The sequence below is a fragment of the Euprymna scolopes genome, chromosome 39, assembly GCF_053919585.1.
Source record: "Euprymna scolopes isolate OS-2025 chromosome 39, ASM5391958v1, whole genome shotgun sequence".
NCBI lineage: Eukaryota > Metazoa > Mollusca > Cephalopoda > Sepiida > Sepiolidae > Euprymna > Euprymna scolopes.
This window is the reverse complement of record NC_136520.1, coordinates 53,739,471-53,751,970: the sequence shown is the minus strand read 5'-3', so window position 1 is coordinate 53,751,970 and position 12,500 is coordinate 53,739,471. Positions and strand designations below refer to the sequence as shown.

Below are 12,500 nucleotides of genomic sequence, written 5' to 3'. Positions count from 1 at the left end.
TAAATATATATATATATATAATTATATATATATATATATGTAAAATATATTTTAGTCATCGACATACAGACCTGTTTCGTTGTTTCACAACTCATCAGTGCCGCTAGACTAACACCTCTCCCAAGCCGAGGATCGAACCTAGAACCGTCGTGATGACAGTCGGCAGTCCTACCCCCTGACTACGGAATCGGTGGCCGAAATTAAACTTTCCGAATATCTATTTAAATAAACATCCGTCCGCCACTCGTAGAGGGCTCAAACGTTTGTTTGTAGACAAACCGCGAGCTATATATATGTATATCAATCAGAACTTTGGTTTTGATATCTTTTCTAAAATTAATGTTAAATTTCTGTGTAGTAATATGCTCGTTATGATGCAAGATTTATACAGCTAAAATTTTGTTTGGAATTCGGTGTTATTATTGTTTATTAAAATGAAAAGAAATTTCTAGCATGTATCGAGTACTTATTATCCACCCTGTATGTATATATATATATATATATATATATATATATATATATGTGTGTGTGTGTGTGTGTGTGTGTGTGAGTGTGTGTGTGTATAGTATATGTATTTTTACAAAATGCATGGTCTACATATGTGCATATATGTTTCTGCTACACTGATATAATATGTATGTCATCCATCATGTTTCAAGGATGATCCTCCTTGTTCAGACTAACCAACATTAAGTTTGAAATAATACTTTTTGTCATTCTGTCACGGTAGAATTAAAATATTGATCTCCACATGAGAGTCTGTATCCTTAATCCTAGGCCTGTTACGTTTAGCTAGTAATCGTAATTCTGTTATGCTAAAGTTTTATATATAGTGTTTTGATATCCATCAACTCATCTCTAAAACTACAGGTGCGTCCCCGTCGCCCACTGTGTTATGCATATGTTTGAGATAATGTTTTATATGCCCATTAACTATGTCGTTTTATATATTTTTTTTTTTTTGTTTGTTTTTAGCACACGAGTGGTTTAATTAATCATGTTTGAACCTTAAGCATCGGTTTTCGAAGTAACAACTCAAGGATCACTATTCGCTTTTGTCTATTTTCGTTTGCCGGTCTGTTACGCTTTTTGGCATCCTATTGTAATTACGAGACTTTCCAATAAGTAATGGCTCCTAGATCAGAGAGGTCTGCAAATTGCATGGCTCTGTGACTGATCTTGATAGGTAGATCACTCTGTTGTATATATTGCCGGTTTGAAACAAAGAAAGCAATGTGTGTGACAAAGAGTGCTCCGGACTTGTACGACCGAGGATTAAAAAAGACAGGTCAAAATGCACTGGGATTGATGATCACTGTGTAGAAAAATGAATGCTTATTTTAATGGTACTAAACCTATCTTTGTATTTCTCCAACGGGTTTGTGTTTGAGTTAAAATAAAAGGCGGGATTTACTTTTGAAACGACCCTCATTTTAAAGGTGCATATCAAATAAAGGCGTTTTACAAATCTCCGTTTTTTGTGATATTCTTCCATGTATTTATTTAAATTAGTGTGGATTATATTTTATTTCGATTGCATTTCTAGGTTTTCTTTTTCCCAATTCTATTTACCTTTGTGTTCTGTTTGCCTTTCTTCTTCTGTCATCTTGTTTGGCAGTATGTTTTCAGTTTTTGTTCTTACATGAAATCCGTTAGATCGAACTGAATATACGATTGTCATTGTCCGATGAGAAATTACTACTCTGCCCATGCTCTTTCCCTCTGCTTCTCTCTCTGTTTCCTCCTCTCTTTCACACACACACACATACACACACACACTCTCTCTCTCTCTTTCTCTCTCTCTAAACCGTTTCTTAAATTGTATATTAGATCAGTTATATTTATATATATATATAAATATATATATATATATATATATATATATATTATTCAAACACAGTACTGTTTTAATATATGGTTAAGTGGCAGTTTCAGTCATTTAGAACTGCTTTAAAACTTCACTGCGCACTCATTTTCGAAACAAATTTCAAACAATTATTAAAGTTTATAGATAATCATTTCAGCTCTATTGTAAAAAACAAATTCAATTTTCGTTCATTAAAACAATAGTTATGATGAATTTATTGGTGTTCAAAATCGTAAAAACGTTAAGAGGTTTTTTTATGGCTAGTTGCCATAACAACCACATCGCCTAGCGACTTGTGTTTCTACTAATTCACTGCTGTCGCGAAGAGAAATACAATTGATACAGACAGAATTAAAGAAGGAAACGTGGATAATTGTGGGATTTTATTGAAGCAGACGAATGACGTACATCTTTATTACATATGCGTATGTTATGTTTATGCGGGCAAAAAAAGATAAAAGTGAAATTAAACAAATTACAAGTGCATTTATTGGAAGCCTGGAAAAATCATGGATTACAATAGAAAAATGCGAGCCTGAAAAGTGATATGGTATAACTTAAGCATGTAAAAGTAAAGGACTAGATATTCTAGTAAAATATATAATAAATTTATAACTTAAAATATTGCAGCATTAAGTTTTTAAAAATTCAATTTAACATTATATAATCAATTCTTAATGCTGCAATATTTTAAGTTATAAATTTATTATATTTTTTACTAGAATATCTTGTCCTTTTCTATTCCTGTTTTAACAACTAGTCATTTACTTTTCGATGTTTAAGCTTAACCGTATTACTTTTCATGCTCGCGCTTTTCTATTGTTTATATATATATATATATATATATATATATATATATATATATATATATATATATATATGTATATATGTGTGTGCGCGTGTGAATATATGCATATATATTTGTGTGCATCAATTTGTATGTATAAATATGTATATGTGCATATATGTACACATTAATATATACATGTAGTAATATATTGAGATATGTCTTAATATATATATATATATATATATATATATATATATATATATACATATATATTGAATCTGGTTTTATATATATATATGTAACTTTAATTTTTGCTGCATTCTTTTAGCATATTCTCTAGACGTAATAACAGGAAGCTGTTTCGTCATATCGCTGCACTTTAATGGTGCTAGACTTTGAAAGTATTTACATGCTGATATACGAAACCCGATCGACAGATCAGTTTCAGAAGAGGTCAATAACCAGTTATCTTACGTCTACACTACAACCCTATCTTTCTTCCCCCCCCTTTTTCACTATCTGCGTATCTCGTTCTAAATTCAGAATGTCATTGCCATCGCAAAACACACGGGATAAATGAATATATCTTAAGAGAATGTCTTTTTTAGAACATTTTTTCCCTACTCGCTTTTGTGTGCGATTTTTTCGTTCTCCGTTTCATTCTGTGAGTTTGGCTTGATTTCACAATCTTTGTTCTTGCGTCTGTCTCATTTGATGAGAACGAATTAACGATCGCCTTTGTGCGATGAGAACTTCAAGCAACAATCTCTCAGAAGGCAGAGTTTTCGTTTTTCTTTTTAAAGACATTTTTAATCGATGGTGAAAAGACGGAGACGATGATGATTTTATCGATTTGTTTATAGATCTACGGATGATTGATTTTTTTGTCATTTTTTTTCGATAGTTTTAGTCTTTTTATATTTTTTTTTTCTTTGGATCTATTTCGTCTTTTTTTCGTTTTTTTTTTCCTCCCATTATATCTCTATTTTTTTTTCTTTCTTTTTCATTTCTATTTTGCTTATATCGGATTATTTCGCTCTCTCTATCTCTCTCACTTTTTATCGTTTTCTTTTTCGTTGTCTTCCCTTTACTTAATTAATTTGTCTTACATTTTTATCACTTGTCTTTCTTCTTTTCGTTATCTCATTGATTTCTTCGGTCTTCCGTTTTTCTATCTGGGAGGCAGAAGTTATCAAAGCTTGAAGGCTATTCGAGGATACTTATAGCAATACTTTTAATATTTAATGGCGGTGTGCTCCCTCAAAGTTTGGATATTCTGTTCATAAACGCTGCTGAGAGAAACTGACGAATCAAATTAATTTGCGTTCTCCTATCGACCAATCAGAAACCAGAAGTGCTCCATGAAAAGTTTAAATCCCTTAGCATTTCAGCACATACTGTTTTCGAGTCAACACGAGAGGTTCTTATAAAGTCCAGAACCTGTTCAAAACAGCTGCCCACTGAGGATTCTTCATTTCCGGGACTGATACCGATTAACTACCCATCGTAAACACTTTTGAGATTAAAAAAAATCTATCTATTATCTATCTATCTATCTCTCTCTCTCTCTCTCTCTCTCTCTCTCTCTCTCTCTCTCTATATATATATATATATATATATATATATATATATATATATATGTATGTATACATATAAAAGTGGACGTGCCTGTCTGTGTGTCTGTGTACATTTCCCTACGCAATAACTCTGTCAATTTTCAGTCTACAGACTCAAAATTTGATATACAGAGTACTGAGATTTGGGAAAATCTTTGTAACTCGTTTTCGGCTAAAAATAAGGCTGATAAGTGGTCAAAGTTCAACGAGTTGATCTTTGAGAACTCTACCAGACCCCTATGCCAATTTCGGGTCTAAACGCTTGAAATTTTAGATATAGATTCCTTGGGCATGGATCTAACTTAATAACTTGATTTTAGCCTAAAACAATAAATATTAAGAGGGCATAATAGGGGTCAAAGATTAAAAAAACTTACCGCTTTTTTTTCTTTTGCTCAACATACACCTCCACATACGCCGGGCTGAAATGCTAGTTAAAGAATAAGTTTTAATGGATGTGCAATAATCGCTGAAACAATGGCGTATTAATAATTAGCGGTGGAATTATTTAAAAGGGGCGGTACAACGTATTAATAATTAACGGTGGAATTATTTAAAAGGGGCGGTACAACAAGAACGTTTATATTGGACTTTAGGACGACCATATTTAAGTCGGCTGGAAAACAGGACAGCGCAACAGAATTCCATGGGTGGACAGTTCTCGGAAAGAAGGTTTGTTAATGGAATTTATGTTAAGATTTAAGCACAGATATTGGAAAAATTGTTAATGTTCGTTGTAGCTAGCAGAGATTTGTTCTTAAAGTTTGTCAGGGAGCACCATGGGTGTGTTCTGTTTCGTCCTATAACCCTTTGTTTGTCTTTCCTTTCATTTTTAAGTCGTTTATTTTTACATTATTTGATTTAATTAATAGACTTTATTTTTTTTATCTGTCAACAAACACACATTAAACGCAATATTGCAATGTCAGTCGTTGAATACTCTCTGACTATTTGCTGTTTATACCCGTTGGTTTCGCATTCATGGATACTTATTTTTCGTCCATTAATAAGTTAATTTCTAATAGCCAGGGGTAAAATACCAGCCTACAAAGTCAAGAGGCAACTTTTGTGACTTTGTTTGAATCGTCAGAATTGCAGTAATTTTAACGTCCTAGATTGAATATGGCGTAGCTTATAGACCCCTTGTCTATAATGTTGACGTTATGTTTTTTTGAAAATAGAAAAATTCATTCGGTTTTTCTTTTTTCAAAACAACATTTTGTATATATATATATATATATATATATATATATATATATATATATATAAAATAAAATAAAAATTACAATTAAATTTACCAAAATGATTCAAGATGGTAAAATTAAAGTATATCATAAATATTAAAGAATTGATATTTATAAATTTATCTCAGCTAAATGTAAAACCGAATAGGAGACAGAGCTAGTGTTTTCTTCTCGGATTAAATATGTTTTTAACTCTTTTTCAAAATGTTTTTTAACATGTTTTACTAAATGTGTGCTCGTATATATATATATATATATATATATATATATATATATATATATATATATATATATATTTATTTTTTTACTATAATAATTAAATACCTACAGACACTAGTGTTTCATCCTTTCGGGATTCTTCAGTGCAGGGTGTCACGATTACTACTAGTCGAACGATTCGAACCCCGCGACACGAGACATCTCTGGCTCGATTAGCGGAGGCCGTATCCATTCGGCTACTATTAACCGTGTGAAATAGCGTTGAATTTTAAACATTTTAATTTAAATGTTCATTACGTCGGGCAGACAGTGATCAAATCGTTATACGATGATCTACGCATAAGAGCTAAATTGACCGACTTTTAATTCCACTGGAAGTGCTCAACGATAAGAAACGAATTTCTTAAAGGGGCTGTCATAATTATTTTTTTACTATAATAATTAAATACCTACAGACACTAGTGTTTCATCCTTTCGGGATTCTTCAGTGCAGGGTTTTTATATCTATATTGTTTATATATAAATATATTGTTTTTATATCTATATTGTTTATATATAAATATATTGTTTATATATATTTATTGTTTATATATATATATATTGGTTATATATATATTGTTTATATATAAATATATTGTTTATATATATATATATATTGTTTATAAATATATATTGGTTTTATATATATATATATATATTGTTTATATATATAAATATATATTGTTTATATATAAATATATATTGTTTTTATATATTATATATTATATATGTATATACATATATATGTATATATATATGTATATATATGTATATATATAAACGCATTTTATATATTCTACAGTATAATAAACAGGTTCTAAATGAGCAAAGCCTAAGTAAAACATATTTAAAGGTGCTGTGCTCAAAATATTTCAGTGAAGTTAAATAGGTGAAGTAACCGAAAGCTATATTAATAGAAAAGTTGTGAGAGCAATAATTGTGAAATTACCAATCATGTTTTCATAGAAGGAAACATAAAATAAAATCTACATGTACGATCGTTTCGGAAACGATATCATTTTATTACTTCGACATTTACAAATGAAACCCTCGAGAAACAAGGAAAATATTTTTGGGTATCGTCTCCTCGTCAGCATAAATCGGCGGAGAGAGGGTGGGGAGAAAACACCAAACAAAACACCGTTTACAAGTGTTCTTGATATAGATGTACATAATAATACTTCAATACTTTGATCACCCTTTACACCCCCACACACCTCCACATATACATATACGGTGTTTTCTCCGCCCCACTTATTTGATTTAGCCGCCTTCAGCAGCAATGCACACACATATATTTGTATTGCTGCTGAAGGCGGCTACATCAAATAAGTTGTCAGCTCTACTACAAAATAAATTAACTGATTTGATTTTTGCGATAATATTTAAAAATAAATCTGTAGTGTTGTTTTCTTTAGGGCGATAAATTTATCGTTCCACCCTGTAGTTGTAATTAGACGTTTTTTATTATTTTGATGCTCATCAAAAGAAGTAACACACGAAGAACAGGGAATATTTGAGCGCATCATTATTTTACTAGTCTTTGGCAAAATAAAATGGGAAAAAGTTATGTCCCGTTGACTTAAAATGAATGTATAAATATAATTTTTATAAAAAATGAGAACTATTCTCGGACAACCTCTTAATAATTTTCTAGTTAAGAAATTATGTTAATGATATTGAATTATCGTTCTTTCTTAAGTAGCCGCTTTCGCGACTTGATGGTATACACACACACGCGCACGCACGCATACACATACATCTTTATAATATAAAGCTGAATGTGTGTGTGTGTGTGTGTGTGTGTGTGTGTGTGTGTGCCTGGTCCGGAATAGGCTCCTATATGGTTGACTATTTTAAAAAACTGATAACATATAATTATAGAAGATGTATCGAGACAGAGCAATGGGTATTTTTTATCTAGCAGAACGGTGGTTCATTAAAAATGTGGGGTCTTCGTTCGCGCCTGGTCCACAAAGTATGGAGATAAAAAATTTTAAGTTAAAAAGAAAAATGTTTACAAGTGTTTTTGATATAAATGTACATATGAATACTTTGATAAGTATGTTTTGACTTAAATAGGGATTATATAATAAAATTGTGGGGTCTGCGGTCGCACCTGGTCTCCATAGAATAAAAATAGGCACAGACTTTAATAAAGACTTTTAATATCTATCTGTGTGAGTATATTATGATAATTATGTTTCAGTTTGAATGAATATTGTATAATAAAATTATGGGGTGTTCGTTCGCACCTGACCTCCATAGAATGGAAATTTGTCACAAAGTTTAAACAGGGTTTTTCAATATAGATCCACAGAATATTGTGATAAGTGTTTCAGTGTCAACAGGTATGGTTTTATCTATTTTATTTTTACTTTCATCATATTTTGTTTTGATGTTGATATCCCCAAATTCTAAGCTATCTCTTTACAGCCCTCCCTTTTCATAACCTATCATACTTTCATAAATCAGAGTCCATTTTCTGTAGGCTGTTTTTGAACCCAGTAAACGACGGGTACTTTTGCTAGTAGATAGATATATCTGTAAATGATGTTTCAAATATTTTAAGTGTTTTTTGTTATGTAAATTATTTTTTTAATTTTTTTTTACTTTTTTGTAATTTTTAGTCAAGCCAGTTTACGTTCCAACCGACGGCTCCACAGGAAAAACCAACGTCCTCGGCATTGTTGTCTTCTCCGTTTTGATGGGTGTCACCCTCGGTCGTATGGCCGCTCGGGGTAAACCTCTGCTTGAAGTCTGCAATTGCATCAACGAGGCCACAATGAAGCTTTTCAAAGTGTTCATCTGGTAAGTTGAAACAATTCCATCAATGAATTCTTGTTTTTTTTTTTATTTTTCATCTCTGAACTCTCGCCAAGACTAACTACTATGTACTGATGGTTATTGAACTGTGTATACACATGACCTGTTCCTTCTATAAATTAAACTTGGGTTGTTTTATAGAACTTTTAAGAGATCGTATATACATTATTTAAAATTGTATATACACTATTATAACGACACCGCAAGAATAATACACATACAGTGTGTACGACTTTATATAGTGTTATGTACGTACATAACATTAGTCATCTAATTACTTGGGCTATATATATATATATATATATATATATATATATATATATATATATATATATATATATATATATATATATATATATATATATATATATATATATACATAAATTCTGCGAAAAATATTTTCTCCTTCCGGGAATTTAAACTGCATTCTTTATTTTTATTTTTGCATTTTTTTTTATTCAAGGCTTCTTTGGACTATATATATATATATATATATATATATATATATATATATATATATATATATATATATATATATATATATATGTCTTATTTATAGTATTCCGAATTTTACTGGGTATATCTAATTGAAAATTTTGTATCGTTCATATACCAATAAGTTTTAAGTCAAAGGGAGATGACTTAAACTATAAGCTACAAAATTATCGTATTTCATAATTGAACTTTAGTATATTGTTTTAACAAAATCAATACATAAAGAAATAGATTGAAAGCAGCAAATAGTGAATTTCATCGTAGTTAAAATTGTTTCAAAGCTATTCGGAAAAATTCAAACTGTATGTCGTTTGAAAATTTTCACAGAAACAGCCTTTCTTCAGACGTTTATATAAGATACACTTGAACAATGCACAGAATAGAGTCCATTTTCCTGTGAAAAAAAAAACGCGGGAAAATCTCTTACCTGTATCTCATCCTTCCAAAGTTTTTTTAAAGAATATATATATATATATATATATATATATATATATATATATATATATATATATATATAGATATATATATAGATATATATATTAAAATTTAATATATGCATATATATTAAAATGTAATATATATATATATATATATATATATATATATATATATATACATATATAAGCTTTATATATCTCATTTTAAATAAGAATGTAAATATACTAAATACTAATCATAGTGGGAGTGATAAGTAGTTAAATGGATGAATACTAATCTTATAAATACAAGACTGATAAATTAAAAAATTAAAAAAAATGTATCCATTTTAAATGTGGAAATTGATGAATCGCACATGTAAGAAATTCATTTTTATAGTATGAAAAGGTTAGTAATTGCAATTAAGAATAGAAAATTGGATCAAATGTTTGTAACATGTCTTCTTGCTAAGATTAAGGGTGGCGGTGTTTGATCAACACTGCTGGGGAGCAATGATGTAATATACTGTTTTGTTTTTAAATCCCGAAACAGTGTTTCATGGTAAGCAACTGATGATCCCTTGAAAAATAAATTATTGGTATTATAGTAAATTCGAGAGCGAGTTGATGCAGTGATTGCAGGTGATTAAATGACTTACCGACTAGATGGGTTTCTAACGAATGATAAATATTTTTTGTATAGTTTTAAAGGTTAAAAACTTCCAAGACTATATACATATATATATATATATACATATATATATGTATATATATATATATGTATATATATATATATATATATATATAAATATATACGTAGATGTTCCTACATTTTGGGAAGAAAATTATATTGTTAAGATGTGAGAACCCCCACTCTTGCATAAATTATCAATGTATGTTTTACAAGAGAAAACTAAATGAATCGATCTTGATATATTAATTTCTGTTTCAGATATTCGTCTTTTTTATCTGTTGAACATTTTCCACAACTACAATTTGAAGTTGAGGATTAACAGGTTTCTAGTTCTTATTTGTGAGAAATCAATTGCGGGATTGTCATATTAAACTTTTATGTACTTATCGTATATTTCGGTGTATTAGACGACATTTAAAAGTTTGTAAAAATCATCTTTAAAAACCAATATTTCCTAAGGTGCCGAGTGTTGCAAGCTCTAGCCTAGGCTAAACAAACATTGTTTCGTGATTTAGTAGTTGTCTTATACATACATGATAAATTTATATATATGATAACTGTATTTAAAAAATGATAAACTTATTAAAATACATGATACATTTATATACATGGTAAATTTAATAAAATACATGATAAGTCTGTTAAAATGTGCTCCAATTAAGTACTTCGTCTTATCTGACGGTCACCTGCTACGCTCAAAAATAAGGTATATATATAGTGTATATATATATATATATATATATATATATATATATATATGTATGTATACTATATTTATATATATAAATATATTTATATATTATATATATATTTATATATATTTATATATATATATATTTATTTATATATATTTAAATATTTATATATATATATTACCGCAGAGCATCTTCAGCAGGGATCACAACTGACTTCCGATGTCCCCACTGTTCAAGACTATGTGTCTCTAGGTTAGGGCTGTAGAGCCATCTTCCTATTCATAGATGAGAAACGTAAGCTGGCATCTAAGCTTCAGCCTCTGTCCCATCGACGAAATGTTGCATCCCTCTGCCTGTTCTACAAGTATTTTAGTGGTGAATGCTCTAACGAACTGCAATCACTTGTGCCCCATCGACGTGAGCACCCTCGACAAACCCGACAGGCTGCTATATCCCACCCCCACACTGTAGAGATCCATAGATGTAAAAGATCTTTCTACTCCAATAGTTTCTTCCCCAGAACCGCTAGACTTTGGAATTCCATTCCAGGTCCCTGCTTCCCCAACGGTGCTGACGTGCAGAAGTTCAAGGGTAACGTGAACCGACATCTTGCTGCCCAAAATCCCTATATAGTACTCCAGTAGTTGTTGACCCTGATAGTAGCCCCCTACACCAAAGTGGCAATTTGCCTTGTTTGGGGTCAAAATGTAATAAAAGAAAAAAGAAAAAAAGGGTCATCAGCGATTCCAATCGACGACCAACTATCCTCTCATATATATATATATATATATATCAACAAGCAAATATATATATATATATATATATATATATATATATATATATATATATAGAGAGAGAGAGAGAGAGAGAGAGAGAGAGAGAGAGAGAGAGAGAGAGGTGGTGGCATTTTATTTAAAAATATTCATTAACCTTCTCTGTGGTGTGGTGTACCGGTATTTAATCGTTCTGTAGGCTCTGCCCATTATTCAGCCTCCGTGAACTCCAACATGTACTCTGCCAAGGTCGGCTTACCAGTTTCATGCGGACGATATGGGAATGACACAAGAAGAAGCGCCATTAATTTAGCACTCCCTGCTGCGTCTATCACATTCTTTCCAAACGCGGTCGACTTATTCGTTCAATGCGCCTGTGCTGAGACATTTTGAAAGGCGACTTAAGTCGAGTGACGAATAAACAAGGTTGGGCGCTTTCAGTGTCCAAACAGGACAGAAAGAACTGCCTTTCAAGCTGGACGTGTTCATGCATTTAGTATACATAATAGTAAAGCAAGGCCGTGTCATTTCTTTTTTTCTTCTTTTTTTTTTCTTCTCATCTCCGCGCATTAAAAGAAAAGATATCCAAGTTTTTTTTTCTCTCTAAGATAATTATATGGAGGTTTGAGCGCGTCTTTGTTTTCGTTCTGTAAGCTTCGATTATAGGCACGTATTGAAGATATTTTCAGTCTTGTGTTTAACGTTTATATATAAATACATTTTTTTTTAGTTTTGGATATTTTTCTGCTATCTCACTTAATTTTTTATTATTTTATTATTTTATTTGTGTTTTTTGTTGTTGTTTTTTTTGTTTTTTACGTTTCTT

The 12,500-nt window shown here is 30.5% G+C and overlaps 1 protein-coding gene across 2 annotated transcripts in view; it reads left to right on the top strand.

Moving 5' to 3' along the window:
- The window catches only part of LOC145263780 (excitatory amino acid transporter 1-like), a 605,619-nt gene that overhangs the window by 553,216 nt on the left and 39,903 nt on the right, over positions 1-12,500 (top strand). For both annotated transcript variants that reach the window (XM_080120835.1, XM_080120834.1), the window contains one exon: positions 8,406-8,586. In XM_080120835.1, the coding sequence (XP_079976961.1) occupies positions 8,406-8,586 (181 nt within the window). The remainder of the gene's footprint in view (positions 1-8,405; positions 8,587-12,500) is intronic.